This window comes from Crocuta crocuta, unplaced genomic scaffold (genome assembly GCF_008692635.1).
Source record: "Crocuta crocuta isolate KB4526 unplaced genomic scaffold, BGI_CrCroc_1.0 scaffold25, whole genome shotgun sequence".
NCBI lineage: Eukaryota > Metazoa > Chordata > Mammalia > Carnivora > Hyaenidae > Crocuta > Crocuta crocuta.
The window spans coordinates 9,052,681-9,072,527 of NW_027532015.1; the positions used below are offsets into that span (position 1 = coordinate 9,052,681).

Below are 19,847 nucleotides of genomic sequence, written 5' to 3' on the forward strand. Positions count from 1 at the left end.
AAAAACCTTTTGCTAAAATTTGTCGAATATTTAAAATTGCTTGAAAGATTTTTTTTTTTTTTGCATTATGTGCTTTGGCCAATATTAAAGTTATTCTCTACTTTTCACAATTTCTCACACAAAGGGATATTAGTTGATTATTTTCATCAAGTAATCACTATAGAAGCTGCCCAGGTAGGTTGCAAATTTCAAGGGCCAGATATGATTGTCAAATTGTTTACATTTTCAGGTCCATTTTGAAAAAAAAGAGATGTCCTTTGGGAAATCCACAGAAAATAGAAATAAAAATTCAATTAACCCATAAAAACAATGCACTCTGAATATGTCCAACATCATAGTCTTAGACAGTGGTGCTATTTACTGAGATAGAAAACAATGAGGCAAAATAGTTTTGGAAGGTGAAACCAAAAATTGTTTCTGAACTTAAGTTTGAAATGTATATTAATCCTCTAAGCAGAGACAGAAAGCAGTAGTTAGATATAGGAATGTGGGGCTCAGAGAGATTGGGACTCAAGATATAAATATGGAGGATCGTCCCACAGAAGGTATTTAAAGCCATAATGCTGGGTAAAATGTCCACAGAAGTGAATGTAGACTATAGAGAGAAGAGGGTTTAGGACTGATTCCTGGAACATTCAAAACTGAAAGGAAGAGAACCCAGCAAAGGAGACTAAGAAGAAATAGTCAGAAAAGTAGGAAGAAGGTCAGGAGAGTATGTTTGCCTGATACCAAGTTTTAAAAAGTGTTTCAAGAAAGAGAAGTATACTGGATCGAGCATTCCTGAGAGCTTCAGTTAAATGAAGAGTCAGAATTGACCATTACATTTGGTAATGTGGTGGCCACTGATGACCTTAATTAGAGCCTTTTGGCAGAGCAGGATGGGTTTAAGAAAGAATTCAAGAAGAGGAAGTGGAAACTGAGAGTGTAGACAGTTCTTTCAAGGATCTTTGCTGAAAACAGAACAAGAGAAATAAGGTGGCACTAAAAGATTCAAGACCACGATAAATTTTACTTTGTTTTGCTTATGTTGAGAGATAACACCCACGGTGTGTTTGTAGATTGATGGAAACGAAGCAGTCAAATGGAAAATGCAGGAGAGATAGGACAGACTCTCGGAAAGGGACTGCTCGAGTAGGCAAGGAGTCCAGGGACAGGCGGATGAGCTGTCCTGGGAAGTACTGGCGGTTGGTCCATTGTTAACAGGAGGGAACATGGAATTCAGATCTGGATGAAGGGAGATCGGCAAATCTGATGGTGGGAGAATGTAGAAGTTTCTTTTGATTGCTTCAACTTTCATATGGAAACAAACTACAAGGTCATTACACTCTTCAGCCCATATGAAGACTGTTCTTGGAGTGAGAAAGAGATCTAAGATAGAGGATCAGGGAGAAGATGACCAAGATTCCAGGACAGAGAAAATAGGCGCAAGAGGCACTGTGAGGCTGGGAGATTCCACGACTAGGGAAATGCAGTACGGTGTGGGGCAGTACTGAGGGTCCACTCCGTATTTGTGGTCATAAATGTCAAGCAGGATCAAATACCATGGTTCCACGATTTTTTTAAAATTACGCTCAGCTGCAAGCATGAATAGGCAAGTGCTTGGGTTTAACCAGAATTACATATATTCTAGATAAATAAGATGGAAGGCAAAAAGGGATAGTGTGGTTGATGATTTGTAAGGGTGAGCTTGTAATATCGGACCACAGAACCTCTCAAGTACAAAATAACAGCAGGCCCCATTTCAGCAAAGAGCAAGGAAATTTACATCTGACAGGCATTCTCCTAAGGAAAAAAAATCTCACTTTTCTTTTATGATTTAGACCTTCTGGTATAGTGCTACTCCCTTTCTGTTTGGTCACTAATGGCAAATTTTTAAATGTCAAATTAGGTCACATCCTAATGGCTTTTCTGTGGCAAAGTGAAAGTGGCTCAGATATGCTTATTACAGTCAAACTATGAATTTTAACTGGTGTCAATATATGGAAAAAGTTTAAATATTGTTGGAAGAAATTCATTCTAAATTATAATGCTAGGTTACCCTCCAGTAAAAATGTAAAGTAGAAATAAAGCAATTGCAAGTGTATTATAGTACCTATGATATACTCCTATTTACTTCTAACTTATATTTGATAGAGATCCATGTTGGGTATTTTTACTGTTTTTTAATGTTTATTATTTTTGAGAGAGAGAGACAGAGCATGAATGGGGGATGGGGAGAGAGAGAGGAGACACTGAATCCAAAGCAGGCCCCAGGCTCTGGACTGTCAGCACAGAGCCCGATACAGGGCTTGAACTCATGAGTCAGGAGATCGTGACCTGAGCCAAAGTCAGATGCTTAACCCACTAAGCCAGCCAGGTGCCACGAGATCCATGTTTTGATTGAGAGATATCTTTTTGCTTTTTTTGAAATTACTTTTTCAGAGAGAGAGAAGTCATGAGAAAAACTGCTTATCAGTTACTGTCATATAGTATTGACTGAACTATATCAATAGATATAGAACTATGTTCACATAAACATAAGTGAAATCTTAACCCAAGGAAATTCACATTATGAGGTATCAAGGCTAAGTCTTATTTACAGTGACAATAACACAAGGTTCTTCTTTTTTAAAATTCTAGGTTATTTAAAATCACAATTTAAGAGCAAAAGGGGAACAGTCTCATTGGATGAGGTCTTTAAAATATGTTAATCATTCTCATGCTAGATAGGCCTAAAGAAGGCTGGAACTGATCTTCGAGAATGACCAATGATAAAAGCATACTAATGGTTAAGAAAAGAAAATTTAGCCAGTTTAGGCATAACAATTTATATTCATTCATGTAAATTGTAATGGAAACAGTAAAAACCAACACTGCTCAGATGAGTACTTTCAGTTATTAATTGTAAATATCTATTCATGTCTTCTGTCCATTTCTTAACTGGATTATTTGTTTCTTGGTTGTTGAGTTTGATAAGTTCTTTATAGATCTTGGATACTAACCCTTTATTAAATATGTCATTTGCAAATATCCTCTCCCATCCTGTGAGTTTCCTTTCAGTTTTGTTGATTGTTTCCTTTGCTATGCAGAAGTTTTTTTTTATCTTGATGAAGTCCCAGTAGTTCAATTTTGCTTTTGTTTCCCTTCCCTCTGGAGACATGTTGAGTAAGAAGTTGCTGCAGCCGAGGTCTAACAGGTTACTGCCTGTGTTCTCCTCTAGGATGTTGGTGGTTTCCTGTCTCACACTTAGGTCTCTAATCCATTTTGAATTTATTTTTGTGTATGGTGTAAGAAAGTGATCCAGTTTTCCCAACACCATTTGTTGAAGAGACTGTCTTTTTTCCACTGCATATTTTTTCCTGTTTTGTCAAAGATTATTTGACCATATAGTTGTTCTTATGTACTCATTAATGTTTCTCTCTGCTAGGAAATATTTGGTCTTATTAGGTCTGTATAGTATTTCCTAAGCTTCCATGTAAATAACTTCCGCTCTGTTGAGAAGGCATTTCCCTTGACTCATAGGTTGGTTCTCTGTCACACTGAAGTAATGGAGCACATGAAAAAGAAACTACAAATCCCAGGGTACACTACGACTAACAGGTGTCTTCTTATTAGCAGGAATCGCCAACACTTTGTGTATACGACATTCCCCCAGAATGCAATGCAATTAGTCCTCTTCCTACTTCCTTCCTGCCCTCCTGTGTCCTGGGTTGTACAGAAACCAGTCAGACAACAATTTGGCTGCCTTCCAGATCTACCCCATGGAATAAAAATTAGTCTTTCCAGATCCCTTATCCCTGAATCAGAAATAAGAAAAGAGCTTCAGAACCATCATCTCAGCTTTCGGACCAGCAGATGTGAGGGGTTATCTATTACATATCTGAAAACAACCTTATGAGCCCTGGAGTTCATGGACTATCGTTTCCAATTCTAGAGAATAAATCTGGCTATAAATTCTAAATTTTGAAAATCATTGTGAATGTTCATCCTTTCCATACATCTGTATCTGTTTATACATACACATACACAAATACACACATATACATTTCTGTCATCCCTAATTTTCAGAAGAAACTAAGGCTCAAAGCAGAGGTTTTACTCCAGAGCTTATGTACTTAATCACTGAACTGTCTCCTTTCTGAACACTATACTTAGTGAAGTAATCATTTTCAAGTTAAAATGACCACTGTCCTCTTAAACTATGGTTCTTGTCCCTGATTACAGGTATATATGGAACAATTATAATAATAACAGATAACACTTATTAAGTATCTGATACATGCTAGGCATTAAGCTATGCAATGATCTCATTTAATCCTCACTACTCTATGATAGATACTATCATTAGTCCCATTTAGCAAATACAAAAAATAGACCTTAGAGAAGATAATTTTACCCAGAGTCAAATCACTGGTAGATGGGAAGGCTGGGATTCAAATTCAATCTGATTCCTAAGCCTAAGTGCTCACCTCTTATGCTATAAAGCCTCTCTATAATAGGGATATCATATGTTGTATATAATTCTTCAATAAACTGAAAGTATATGTTACTAAAAGTTACACGTTAAGCATTATTATTTTATATATTATTCAATTATAAATAAATAATTTGTGAAACATAAATGTTCTTTCCTCATATACAAATAGTTGCAAATTAGCCAAAGACTTCTTAATGTATTTGTACTGAGAGATTTAAATTAAAAAAATTTTCTTATATTTACTTCAGTAGATCTTTGTGCACTATATGAAAAGGCTTTCTTACCCTCTGACTTCTTGTAGGGTTGAGCCAATGAGGAATACTGTCAGGAAATCCGACAGAGGAAGGAAAGGACACTTGGGGTATTTGTTTTACTTACTCAGCTCCTGAAAGGTTCCTGCACACCACATGAGCACCAAAAGTCACTGCTCAAGTCTAGCAGTGGCAACCTGGCCCCCCCACCCCCACCCCATCACTAGCCTGCTGGTTTTGTATTGTATCTTATGATTTCTCTATATATCCTGTCCACACTAGTAAATCATTCCTACACTAAACTCCCTCAAATTACCCAATTTAAGTGCCATCTTTCTTCTCTGACAGAGCTAGGCTGACACAGAAGTAATCTGTTCTGGCATAGAACACATGCTTTCATGTTTTAGAATAGGATAGTTTCCCATTCTGTATGCATTCTTAATGTTCATATGTCTCTTTAAAAATAGCAGAGATGTATCACTATAATTACAAAGAAAAGGATATGTAATGTTACAGCAAACATACTTTCTTCAGACTCCTGATGGAGCTTTTCAAATTGGCTCTAGTCAATCACTCATGACTCAGCTAAAGTACAATTTTCATGCAAGATGAATGGAATGTACAAGCAAACCCATGATCATTGTGCACTGAAATTTATTCTTGCTCGCTTTAGCCATGTCAATTCATTCCAATTAGGATGTTCTAGGCAGCTGAATATGTTTGGCTCAAATATGTATGAGCCCAAACTAAATGTGCCTAATATAACCTGGTTTTGTAAACACAGAGTCAAAGACAGCAAATGTTTTCATATTTGTGAGATATATAATGAAATATTTGCAGTGCATCTCCTGGACAGAAAATTGTGAAGTTTAAGCATTTTGAGTGATCAGTAGAAGTATTTTTCTCTTCACAGTGTTAACTAGAATATAGAGACAGAAGTACTCCAAATATGGGAGAGTGTGTATTTTGATTGATTTACGATAATCTCTTGATTGGAGATAACCTCTTGAAGACTTCAGTATAGTAATTCTGCCTCCAAGAATTTATCTGAAGAAAATAATCACAAGTATGTGGAAAGATTGATCTATTCACTGAGACAATCAATATAAACATCCATATTAAGGAATATGCAGTCATTAAAATGAGGTGATGGAAGAATTTATAATGGCAGAGGCAAATGTTTACAAAATATGCTAAGTGGGAAAAACAAACAGGAATTAAAATCATATGTAAGCTACTTCTGGTGCCAGCCAAGATGGAGAAAACTGACTACAGCCTATCATTCTCACTAACTACAACTAATAACTCTGAAAAAAAAAATCAACTACCTGAGGACATTGAAAAGTACACATAGCAGGCATATTAGGAACTACTGTAAAAACGTGAATAAAGGCCCAGAAAGGGTGAGGTTAGTGGATTTTAATTTTACTTTTTTCCCTAGATTTGACCTGAGGGTGAGCTGAGTCTTGGGATCATGCAACAAGCACTGACAGCAAAAATTCCAGGAAAAATAGCCAGAAGACTGAGGAAAAGATTTCCACATGTTAGAGATCATGAGAGAGACCTTTTCCTGCACCTCTACTTTTCCCTCTTTTTTTTTTAATGTTTATTTATTTTTGAGAGAGAGATAGAGACAACAGGAGCAGGGGAGGGTCAGAAAGAGAGGGAGACACAGAATCTGAAGCAGGCTCCAGGCTTTGAGCTGTCAGCACAGAGCCCGACATGGGGCTCGAACCCACAAACTGTGAGACCATGACCTGAGCTGAAGTCAGATGCTTAACCGACTGAGCCACCCAGGCGTCCCTACTTTTCCCTCTTTCATTTCCCTCTCAGTTACAAAGCTACACTGGCAATAGCACAGTGGAAAACCCATCCCTCAAGCCAGAGGAACTGGGAAAAAGCCCTATTGTATAAAGAGTATGGGGAGTGGGGGTATGGGTTTTCTTCTCTTGCTGCATCACTGTGAGGGCAGCCGCAATTGTGTAGGACTACATGACAGTATGCGAGGCTAAAATTCTGAAAGGATTCCATTTTCTGGCCAGAGGAACCAAGAAAAGGGGCATCTGAGAGTGGAAGAGTATGGGAGAAATCACGGAGAGTTAAGAGCTGAAAAAGGTAATTCTTAGCAAACAAAAAAAGGGAAGGTACTCAAACTGATAGAGTATTTGCAGCATCATTTAAGACTCTGATTCCTGAAAAAGAAATAAGGCAAGAATATCCACTCTCACAACTTCTGTCCAATATTGTACTAGAAGTCTTAACCAATGCAATAAAACATGAAAAAGAAATAAAAGCCGTGAAGATTGGAAAAAAAGAAAACTGTCTCTATTAGTAGATGATATGACTATATATATAAGAAAGGAAAATCCCATGGAATCTATGGCAAATTTCTTAGAATGAATAAGTGAATTTAGCATCTCTATATACTATATCCTAACAATAAATAAAATAATACCATGTTTCACTGAGGAGGATATACACATGGCAAGCAACCACATAAAAATGTGCAATATTATTAGCCATTTGAGAAATGCAAATTATAACCACAATGAGCTATCACTACACACCAATCAAGTGGATAAAATGACAAATAACATCAACTAACTAGCAACAATGAGGGGAAACTGCATTGCTCACACATTGCTGATGGAAGTGAAAAATGGTGCAGCCACTCTGTCATCCGCAACAGTTTCTTTTAAAACTAAGTTTGCAAATGCCATACAACCCAGCAATTGCCTTCTTGAATATTTCTGCCAGAGAAAGGAAAACTTATGTTCGCACAAAAACCTGTCCATGAAGGCTCATGGCAGTTTTATTCATAATAGCTCAAAATTGGAAACAATCCAGATGTCCTTTAATGGGTGACTAGTTAAACTGTGGTATATTCATACCATGAAATACTACTCAGCAGTAAAAAGGAACAAACTATTGACACATATAACAACTTCGGTGAACCTCCAGAGAATTATTCTAAGTGAAAAAAGTCAATTCTAAGAAGTCATGTGTATATCAATTCATTTATATAGGATTCTTGAAATGAGAAAATCATAGAAATGGAAAATAAATTAATGGTTTCCAGGGAGCAGGAATGAGGTAGAGGAAGAAGGTATGTGTATCCATAAAAAGGCTACTGAAGGGTCCTTGTAGTAAGGGACCTGTTCCATATCTTGACTGTTTAAATGTCAATATCCTGATTGTGATACACTATAGTTGTACAAGACATCACTACTGGGGAAAACTGAGTAAAGCCTACATGGATCTCTCTGTACTATATCTCACAACTGATATGAATCTACAATTATATCAATAAAAATGTCAATTAAATATAAAAGATTCACTCGCCATTTCCAACAACATGGATGGGCCTAGAGAGTATCATGCTAAGTGAAGTCAGTCAAAGAAAGACAAATACTATATGCTGTCGTTCATATGTGGAATTTGAGAAACAGATGATCAAAAAGAGAAAAAAAGACACAAAAAAACATACTCTTAAATACAGAGAACTGGTAGTTTCCAGAGGGGAGGTGAAAGGCAGATGGGGAAAACAGATAATGGCGACCAACAGTACACTTACTTTATGAGCACTGAGAAATGAATTGAATTGTTGAATCATCATATTGTACACCTGAGACTAACATAACACTGTATATTAATTATGCTTGAATAAAAAATATTTGATAAGAAATAATTTTTAAAGTACCATTTATAGTAGCACTAATAAAAATAAAACACTTGAGTATAAATCTAATAAAATACATGCAGAAGCCATATGCTGAGAACTACTAAACTCCGATGAAAGAAACCAAAGATCTCAATAAATGGAGAAATATATTATGTGCATGAATTGGAAGAGTAAATATTGTTAAGATGTCGATTTTCTTTAAATTGTTCTATGAATTCAATGAATCTCTCTCAAAAATCCCCAGCAGGATTATTTATAGATACTGACAAGAGTATTCTACAAAGTAATCGGAATAGCCTCAACAAATCTTAAAAAAGAATGAAGTTGGAGAACTCATACTACCTGCTTTCAAGACTCACAGTAAAGCTGCAATAATCAACTCAGGGCAGTTCTTGTGAACAGACAAACAAGTACAGCAGAGACAGACCTACAATGCAGTCAGACTGATTTTGGACAAAAATTAAAGGATAGTCTTTTCCTGGAACAATTGTACATCCATATGCAAAAGTCAAGGTGGGGAGCTGGGGAGTGTGCACTCAACACTTACCTCACACCATATCTAAAATATGAAGTCAAAATAGATCATAAGCCTACATGTAGAATCTAAAACTATAAAACTTCTAGAAGGCATTAGAGGAGAAACTCTTTGGTGAGCTTGGGTTAAGTAAAACATTCTTAGATAAACATCAAAAGCATGTTCGGGAAAAGAAAAAAAACGTAATTAACTGGATGTCATCAAAATGATAAACTTTGGCTCTGCCAAAGGCACTGCTAATAAAATGCAAAGATATCCACAGATGGGAAAAAAGTTTACAAATCACATATTTGGCCGAAAATTGTTATTTGGCAAACACAAAAACTCTCAAATCCTAACAATAAGAAAACAATCTATTTTTTCCAAAACAATCTATTTTTTTAATGAGCAAAAGATTTGCACAGACATTTCAAAGACGATACACATGATAAAAAATGCACAGTAAAAGATGCTTAGCATCATGAGGCATGAGAGAAATTAAACTTAAAACTACAAAGAGATACCGCTACACACCTGCAGAGATTGTTAAACAAGAAGAAAGACTGACAACGCCACACACTGCTGAGGACCCAGAGCACCTGGACCTCTCATGCATCGTTAATGGCAATGCAACATGGCACCTCCACTCTGGAAAACAGTTGGGTGGTCTCTATCAAGTCAAGCATATATTTGCCATACAACCAATCAATTCCACTTCTGGGTACCTACACCCAAGATGAAAACTCATGTTCATACAAAAACTTGTATGTAAATGTTCATAGCAGCTTTTCTCATAATCACCTCAAACTAGAAAAAACTCCAATTACTCTAACTTACGAATGCATCAACAAAAGGGCACATCAACACCATGGAATACTACTCAGCAATAAAATGGAACACACTATTAATGTACACAACATGGAGGAACCTGAAATGCATTACGCTAAATATAAAGAGCCAGACTCAAAGACTACATACAGTATGCCTTATGTAATTTTCTAGAAAGGCAAAACTATAGGGATAGAGAATAAATCTGTGGTCCCAGGGAAGGATCTGACTCTAAGGGGTCAGCATAAAAGAATATTTTTATGTGATCATGGCTATATGACTCTATGCATTTGTCAAAAATCACTGAACTCTACACAGAAACTGAACTTTGGTGTATGTTAATTTTAAAAAAGTACACAAGTCATGTATACACTGGACTTTAGTTTTAAAGAAAAGTATATATATGGCTCAAGAGACAAATACCAAAACACTAACCTTGGTATCTCTGAATGATAAGTATTTTTCTGTATAATTTAAAAATAATCTTTTACAGAGAATGTGATTTTTTGTGAAATCTGACTCTATATGCACGTAAACATATATATCTGCACTCTGCTTCTCTCTACGAATGCTTCTAAAGTTCTGAAATACCATCTTGAAGCACTAAAATGCTAAAATGTACAGAAAATTAGGGATCATTAAGATGGAATATACTTTCTTCACTATGGCTTTCTGTACTGTACAAATTTTCTATAATTCTACATATTATTTTTTAATGTTTATTTATTTTTGAGAGACAGAGTGTGAGTGGGGGAGGAGCATAAAGAGGGTGACACAGAATCCGAAGCAGGCTCCAGGCTCTGAGCTCTCAGCACCGGGCCTGACATGGGGCTCAAATTCACGAGCCGTGAGATCATGACCTGAGCAGAAGTCGGATGCGCAACCGACTGAGCCACCCAGGTGCCCCGTCCACGTATTATTTTTGATATCAAAATTTTAAATTATAATACAGTCTTCCAGGTCTAAATATAAGTCAATACAAAGGGGCTAGACCATTGTCTCACTGACTTTTTAGAATCCCATGCTTCTCAAGCACTGTAATGAACACACTGCATTTTCTCAAGATTGAGAATGAGACTAATTCTTGGTACTTTGCACATTCAAGCAATTTCTCTGGTTATTCTTGATTAGCATATCTCGGTCAAGCTTATCAAAGCTACATTCCATATCTTGCTCCGCTCTACAAAGGACCTGATCAAGGGATCTTTCACGTTCAGAGAGCTCTGTGCCCCCCATACTCATGACAGGACTCCCCTGCAGGTGAGAAATGGGCCCTTTCACTGCCCAGCCACAGGCTGCGAGGCACAAAAGAAAGCTACGTTGTCATGGAATTGAAGCAGTAAGATTTTTCCAAATATGCTTGGATCACAGGAACATCTGATTCAATATGGAAAATTGTACTATTGTTCACACTTCCACAGAAGCATATGACATTTCAGGGGAACGCGCAGAAACAAATGAAAAGCCTCAAGAGCAGCTACCAATTTTGCTTAATGTTATACCAGACACAGAGGACGGCGGGGATGGGGAAAAAAGTGACCTCAACTAGTGGTCAGATGACTTTCTGTAATTTCAATAACATTTGCAACTAAGAAAGGGAATGGGTGATTATATCATCAGCTTTTTCCCCCACTCTGACAAAACCAGGCCCCTCTTTTATGTCTAATCCAAAAGAAACATTTTCAAAGAGGGTGCAGAGAGATTCTATGTGAAGAATTATACTCACAATTCTTTCTCCAGGTTAGGAAAAAGCATTATTTCATCTTTAAAGTTTATGTGCACATTTTAGGGTCAAGTCCAATTGTACCGAAAAAAAAAATGCTGTTTCACCGTCTTTGTATAATATCCAAACAAAATGAAACAAACAACAACAACAAAAAAACCCACCTAATTTTGTTCACTGAGGACTCACCGAACTACTGGCCTTTACACGGCACTCTGTGGTTTTGACTGGCAAAAGGAAGTACCATAGTTACATAATGATACACAGAATCTCTTCTCAAGAGATTTTCTTTCCTATTTAAAATTAAGCGATGAACTAGAGTCAAGAATATTTTATTACAAGTACAGAAGTAAATATAGGATAAACTTAAATGCATTGGTATAGTTAAGCAATTTATTCTTAATATATTTTTGAATGTCCAAAATTCTCAGCATGTCTAAATGCAAAAAATGTGTCCCCTAGGTATACTTGACCATTTCCTGCTCTTGAACACCCCAAGCTTTTCAACATCTGAGCCCTTATTTATCCTGCTCCCTCTGTGGTTTTCTTAAATTCTTTTGCAATAAGGATTTAGGTAACAAAAATAAGTACCGAGATTATATTACTTTAAACCTCTACAAAAATGCCTTTATCCAGTCAAAGTATAAGACCATGTTTTTGGCTTTCATAAAATCATGATAAAAGATACATCAATTATAAGGATATTTCTATGTGTTCTGCTAAAAATCAATCAAAGACATTATCCAGTATGGTGCCCAATGTCCTTTAAAATTTGAGAGTTTTTTTAATGTTTATTTTTGAGAGGGAGAGAGAGAGAGAGAGAGAGAGACAAAGACGCAGAATCCGAAGCAGGCTCCAGGCCCTGAGCTGTCATCAGGACACAGCCCGACGTGGGCCGAACTCACAGATCGTGATATCAAGACCTGAGCCAAAGTCCTACACTTAAGTGACTGATCAACCTAAGTGCTCCATACCCAACATCCTTTACATAACAATCCGAGAGAGAAATAACCTTGAAAAATCAATACCTATAAAGAACTATGTTTTTCCTGATAAATTGCTATGCTTCCTTTATTCCAATGCTGGGGTCAAAAATGTGTTCTTTTTTGCCTTCATTGCCCTGATGATCTTTAAACTGCAATAAATAACCTATCCCTGGTGTCTGAGCCATGCATATTTGTCTTTTTCTTTGACTTTAATGTTGTAATTTTTTTACCTGTTTGTAATTATGTCACAATAAAAGTCACCTGAAATATGTTCTGAAATATGTTTAAATATGTTTTAAATACAGTGGGCAGAGTTAATATATTGAGGCTGCATCCTTTAAGCTATTCCATGTTAAACCACAAAACAAAACCAGTGTGGCCTAGAGCAGCATTTATCAAACTAGAATATGCACAGGAGTCACATAATGATCTTATTAAAAGTGTGGATTCTCAGGAGCACCTGGGTGGCTCAGTCGGTTAAGCATCTGAACAGCTGATCTCAGCTCAGCTCAGGTCTTGATCTCTCAAGCCCCGCACTGGGTTCTGCGCTGGGCATTCAGCCTACTTTAAAAAAAAAAAAAAAAACGGGGGGGGATTATATTCAGAAGGTTGAGAGTGGAGGCTGATGTTCCACATTTCTAATGGACTTCCAGGTATGGTCACTCCTCTCCAGCTGGTCCTCAGACCACACTTTGGGAAAGCAGGGTCGTCTGTACATGCATGAATTAAGTCAGTACAAGAGAAACAAAGAATATCATGGAACCCTAAGAAACTAGAACCCTCAAAATGGTGAACACTACAAATTAGAGCAAATGGAATAGCCTATTTCTGTGCCAATCTTTAAAAATTAAAATGGCTCAGGCCGCCTATGTGGCTCAGTCAGTTGGGTGATTGACTTGGGCTCAGGTCATGATCCCGTGGTTCGTGAGTTCAAGCCCCACGTCAGGTTCTGTGCTGACAGCTCAGAGCCTGGGGCCTACCTCAGATTCTGTGTCTCCCTCTCTGCCCCTCCCCCATTTGCACTCTGCCTCTCTGTGTCTCAAAAATAAACATTAAAAAGTGTTTTAAAAAAATCAAAATGTCTCAAGTTCAGTATCAGTATTTTTATATAATAAATGTGAAGTTCATGCTTTTCAAAGAAGTTGATTCTGACTCACGTTAGACATTCTACCATATACATCTGAATATAATTTTGGTTGATATGTTTCAAAAATCCCTATTCCACTCAAAATTATAGGAAGAAATAGGACAAGAAAACTCATTGAATATTTGGAAAGTTTGATTTATTCAAATGTTTACTAACATTTGTAAATGTTTACAAATGTTTATTATACTCCACCACTACTTTGAAGTCTCAACAAACGCTGCCTTTTTCTTTTATTTATTCTGGTTTTATTCTAATTCTTCATTTTTGCCATCTTTGGGAGCAATTACTGTATAAATGGGAGAATTATCCTTTAATCAGCGAGTAAGTGAATGGATCTGCATCATTTCAAGAAAATTAATCAGCTGTGATACTGGTTAAGGAAATATTTAAACATTGGTTCATTTCAATTTTCTTTCTTTCTAGCTTTTTTCCAGTTCAGAGAGTGTTCCTGCTTCTGGCACGACACGTTGCATAACGTCACAGTGAAGAAAAGACCTAGTTTTTCCCATCTTGTTCAATTTTTATAGACTCTCATAGCGCCCATTGTTAGTTTCATATCAGATGCAGTAGGCAAAGACCTGCATTTTGGTTAAAGCTAAGATTAGCCAGTTATCTAATACACACGAAGTGCTAGTTGAGTCACTGTATAAGTACAACAGCATTTAAGTTTTTTTCTGGGTCAGAGGATTTAAAGCCAAGTGTACTAGTTTTCTATTGCTGCTGTAACAAATTACCATAAATTTAGTGACATAAACAGCACAAATTTATTATCTTGTAGTTCTGGGGGTCAGAAGTCCAACAGTGGGTCTCACTGGGCTAAAAATCAAGTTGTCACCAGGACTGTCAGATGCAGCCTTTCTTCTCAAGTCTCCAGAGAAGACTTTATTTCCTTGTTTTCTTCAGCTTCTAGACACTTCCCACATTCCTTGGCTCTTGGCCCCTTCCTCCACCTTCCAACCCAGCAAGGTTGCGTCTCTCTGTGACTTTCTTCCATAGACACATCTTCTTCCAGCTGATTCTTCCCTTCTGCCTCCTTCCATTTTAAGAACCTTTGTGATGACATTGGGCCACATGGACAATCTGAGATAGCCTCCCTATTTTAATGTCAGCCGACTAGCCACCTTAATTTCCCTTTGCCATGTCACCTAACATACTCATGAGTTCTAAAGATTAAGATGTAGACATCTTGGAGGACTCATTAGTCGGCCTACCGCATGAAGGCGGTGTTCCATTTCTATTTACTAACTTGAATTTTTGAAACACTGTAGTTTTCTTATAGTTTTGCAATGCAGGGAGAAGTTGTTCCTGGGGAAGAACACTGTAGGGATTACCGATAGAAGTAACTTGTGTTTCAGTTTTTAAGCATGAGCTCTGATTCTATTGGGAGGACTCTAATACTCAAAGGAAGACAGGGATATAGCTGGAATGCACCTACATGCACCCTGAGATTCCTGGCTTACATTCTAGCAAACTGAGGCTGAGGAACATAGAATCAGGATAATGTCCTGGTTCTGCAATCCAGGTTGGTTAGGAAAAGGGCCTTCTCATTAAAGTTTCAGAAGCAAATCCCTCCTCCAAAATTGCTCGAATGAGCTTCGAATCATTAAACTTGTCCAAGGCACGGAGTAGTAAAGTTTACAGTTTGTTTTAAACACGCAAAAAAAATGAAAAGTCAAATAGGTAAATTAAGAGTCGCCTAATCTTTTCCTGCCATTAATCAGAACGGACAGGTTGATTGTTTCAACAGCTGTACCATGCTTAAACTCTAAAGACTCTAAATCTCTAATAATTAAAAGAATAGTACTTTGCATGGATGTTTAAGAGAATATTCTAGACATGGTTCCTCATAGGAACTTTGGATTAAAGATAGTTACTCTATTTCAATCAGAAGTCAAAGTAAAAAGTTTGAACAACTGGCTTGAAGGCCCTATGCAAACTGAATCTAAATATGAAACAAACAGAATCAAGTTTGAGTTTATTGCCTGAATTCTAGTAGGCAAAGGCATATTTGTGGTGATTGTATATTTAAAACAGGCATGTCCAATCATCAAATGCTAAAGTATAAACTGCGTAGCAGTTCAAATAGAGTCAAATTGGCTCTACTCTGGTATCATGTCACACAAAGGTTGAGAAGTATACTGTTTCTTGAGGGCCTTGTTTTCTAACATACGTAAGCAACGCCAACCTGAGTAGTCATCTCTCACAGGTTAATTGACACTCTCAAATTTTACCCCTCTTACCTGTTGACCCCCTTTCTTGCCCCCTCCCCAAAACTGTTCTTAATGCAAAGGTACTTCTGAGTTCATAGTTTCCATGGCCCTAGTAGGGTCTCCATCAGTATTTCAGCTCAGCACTGCTCCTTGGCAACACACGAGTGGGCCAGCTCAGTGAGATCTGATTAAGGAATGCGATAAGGTAGTGATCCAAGAGGAATTTTATTCACGCAGCCCCTAAAAGAATCCTGAAAATCTATGCACATATTTTTAAATAACATCTAAACATTTTTAACTTAAGTTTAAACACTTGAAAAAGGAACATGATTTTGAATGCTGATACATATTTATCAGAACCTCGGGGCTGCAGATTTCACTCATTCAATCTATGGAAAATGTCTGCTATATAACATAATTGGCACAGCCAATCCTCATTGACAAGCCAATCAACCCAATAAGACTTTCTGTCAAAACAAGTCTGACTTCGTTTTTCAATCAACTGTGAAGACAGTCTTGGTGACAATCTATATTCGGAATGCTAAAAGGAACAGATAAATACAGCACAGAGCCTGGTCGTGTGCTCATCCCTTGGATGAATGAGGAAGAAAGGAGAACTAGCAGACATAATCCATGCTCAGAGGCAGATCAGTTTCAAGAAAGAGATGGAAGTTGAGGATCTGAAAACTGAAACCCGTGAAACACCCTTTTGCCCTGAAAAGTCTTGTCGCCCAAGGGTATGTGCATAGTTCGGAAACTGCTGAGAAAAGATACTTAAATTCTTTGAAAGCATCTAATGTGAAACAAATATAAAATGGTATTTTAAACAAAAAGCCCTCTGACTGCATTTCTTTGGGGAATCCTAAGCCTTTGCAAATATCTTAAAACTCGCATCATGTTTTCTTCATCAAAATGGAGGGTCAACAATTAAAGATTATAATCTTGCTTGTGCAGCCAATCTCATATGTAACTTTGGATGGGCAGTTCTTGGATAGGCAGGGATTGCTTCTACATTTTCTCTAGTCTTTGGAACTCCTTGATTTGTTCTAACCTTCTTCCCATATTTGGTCATTGTTTAGAGTGTGTTCCACACAGTCTAAATGAGTCAACTTTCACCCCTAAGCTCCTAGATTTCACCCCATGTCATTATTGGGTCTTATGCTCATGTTTTGATGCTCTGGCCTTTTCGGTGCCAGAAGTGGATAAGCTTCTCTTCCAAAAAACAAACCAAAAAAAAAAAAAAAAAACCAAACCAAACCAAAACAACAACAAAAAAAACTCAACCAAGTGCAACTGCCAGGGTTATGCTGTTGTATCATCAGAACTGTTTATGCAAACCACTGCAGACAATCAGGGGAAAAGATAAGAAGTGTAAAGTCATACTGGAAATGCATTTTGAAAACCTCTCCCCTAATGTTTCTGGGAGAAAGGCTGGGAGTAAATTACTGACAATGGGTAAGAAAACAGATGCCAAGAAGACAACTTTATTAGGCGCTTTCTCTTCTTTACGTGGATTTTGGTTCTTACAGAGGAAGCTCCAAGTAATTCAACAATACCCAGTTTTCTTTCAGCTGCTGCAACTTGATCCCGCGGTGGGTGCTCTGGGAAGCACGCTGAGGGCGAATGGGTCTGAGGCCACTCATGATCAAGGTCGTCTGATCCATTTGTTGAGACTCTTTCCGTGTCACCTCTTAGAAGCTGGTCGGTGTTCCCCTCCAAATAGCCCACCACCTGGCTGTGCCCACCTCCATTCGGGCCCCAGCTACCAGGTAACGAACGGGTGGTTCAGAGGTGCTGCTGCGGGGGCAGCCAGGCCTTTAGACGCGATCACTGGCGGACAGGCGAGGGCACGGGTGGGGGCTGGAGGCACGCGCAGGTGCCGGCGCGCCCACGCACGCACACACACACAGACTCGGGGTGCAGGGCGGGCGGGGGAGGGGAGCGGAAGGCCTTACCAGATCAATGAACGTCAGGAATTTCCAGCTCCCGCCGTAGGTCTGATGCGAGGGCATTTCGATGGCCTTGTAGTTGCACAGGATAGAGCAGTAGGACAGCAGGATCGCCACCCGCAGCACCTGGCACGGGACAAGCGCCATGTTCGCTAAAGGCCTGGCAGGCGGGGCGGCGGCCGGGAAGGGCGGGCGGCGCAGGGCGCGCGGGGGCGGGGGCCGGGGGAGNGACCCCAGTGTGGACAGACGTCGCAGCCGCGGGGATGGCAGCGGAGGTGGTTGCTGCTGGCCAAGGCGGGTGATCAGCGCTGAGACCGGTGGAGGCCTGGACGTGGGGGGTAAACCCGCGCGCCCGTGGCTCCCGAGTGACTATTTGGTTTGAACCCAGCCGGATTTTTAGTGATAGACCACTGTTAATCACTGTGAAATTCCCGTATGAATTCTGTTCCAGCGGATGGACTGCCCTGTGCTTTTTCCCAGGAGGTTTATAAATAGCATGTCAATATATAATACAAGAGGACAGACTATGATCTTTGGGCGAGAGGTTTATAAATAAAAGGTTATGAGAAAGGAGTGTCAGATAACGGTCTCTGCCTCGAGATTGCTTTTAGCTTCAAAACAAATCGGTCGGAGTTGGGAAGCAAAACCCGGGTTTGTAATTCAATACTAATCTTTTGAGGGTTAAACGGTATTGCTCTTTTACTTATTTTTTCCTACTGTACAAAAGCAGGGCTTAATGGAAGGAAAATAAATATAAACTGGATTCCCTCTGCCTTCCAGTAAATGTTGTCACAGTGAAGTTGCCTCAGTCTGTGGGCAGCATTTTTTTTTTTTAAACCATGATCACATTTCAGCCAACCAGAGGCAGGGTCAGATTATGAAAAGACAACATAGGTATTTCCTGTGGATCCATTTAAAACAGGTGTCCTCTCCAAATAGTCTCTGAGTCAGAGAACGTGGAATTAGGCGGCAGGGAAAGAAGAGTGTTAGAAATAAAGTTGAAACTCATGCATGTTTTTCTGAAATTTTCCAATCAAACTCTAAACCAAAATAGAAAAATCTGGTAGATTTTTTTTTTACTGGCTTTATGATCATGCTAATAGAAACTGATATCACGAAAATCAAGGTAATCTCAAGAAGAGTCTACTAGGATAAAACTATTCATTATCAACAATTTGTAGTTTTATGTCCATGTAAAATTTGGGTCTATTTCATTTTAGTTGTCACGTTCATAAGATTGCAAAACTAAGAAGTAGGTCTACTGAAGATCTTAGTAGGTCATTTGTGAAGTTTTACAAGTTAATATGATATTCCCATATTGTTGATAAACGATACAGTTGATAAACCCTTCCTACTGTTCATTTTAGAAAACCATTAATAAGATTCTCATCCCCATCATTACAAAATATAGCATTTTCATAAAGCCATTTAAGATTTAAGTCTATGGTCAGTTTATTTTTAAATAAATAATGATAGCACTTAAATGTTTTGAAACTATTCTAGTGTNTGAGCCTCTGCCGGACACTTAACCAACTGAGCCACCCAGGCGCCCCTAGTTTTTCATTTCTTTAATGAAGCATCGGCATAAGTCTTTACTCAAATATTTTATGAGAGTGCCAGTGCACAATTTTTGCAACTTCTTATTAACTATTTAGCTATTTAGCTATTAGCATGTTCAGGTTGTTATTTGGCCTTTTATACTGTATCTAACAATCTTAGATATGTTTTAAAGGTATTCTTTGTGAGAAAAATTTACTTTTCACACAGACTGTGTTTTTACAATGTAAATAATATAATGGGGTATTGCTCTTAAAACTTCGCTCGATAGAGGCAATCCCTATTTATGAGCTTATAATACATTATTCACTGATAAGTATTTACACAGTGATTCTGTGTTTGAATTAGAGAATACTGTTTTTCATTGCATGGAAGAAATACCTGCGTATCACTTTTTTAGCTTTTTCATTCTACTACACAATTAGTGGTGATGGAGGAGAATAGCTTTATCAAGTTGAGGTTCACAAAAACATGTTTCCCAAGGGACCACTTCAAGACCCTGTTTTAATTTCTAGTTATGTTAGTGTTCTTTGATTATTGTAAT

General features: G+C 38.1%; 1 protein-coding gene across 9 annotated transcripts in view; it reads right to left on the minus strand.

Annotated features, from left to right (window-relative positions):
- AIG1 (androgen induced 1) overlaps positions 1 to 17,967 on the minus strand; it is a 241,628-nt gene extending 223,661 nt beyond the window's left edge. For 8 of the 9 annotated variants that reach the window (XM_077776000.1, XM_077776001.1, XM_077775997.1 and 5 more), the window contains exon 1: positions 17,753 to 17,967. In XM_077776000.1, the coding sequence (XP_077632126.1) occupies positions 17,753 to 17,893 (141 nt within the window). In that variant the 5' untranslated portion in view covers positions 17,894 to 17,967. Of the gene's footprint in view, positions 1 to 17,261; positions 17,628 to 17,752 lie in introns of those variants that run through there. The other variant, XM_077776005.1, reaches the window with a different exon arrangement.
- Between the last annotated feature and the right edge of the window lie 1,880 nt (positions 17,968 to 19,847).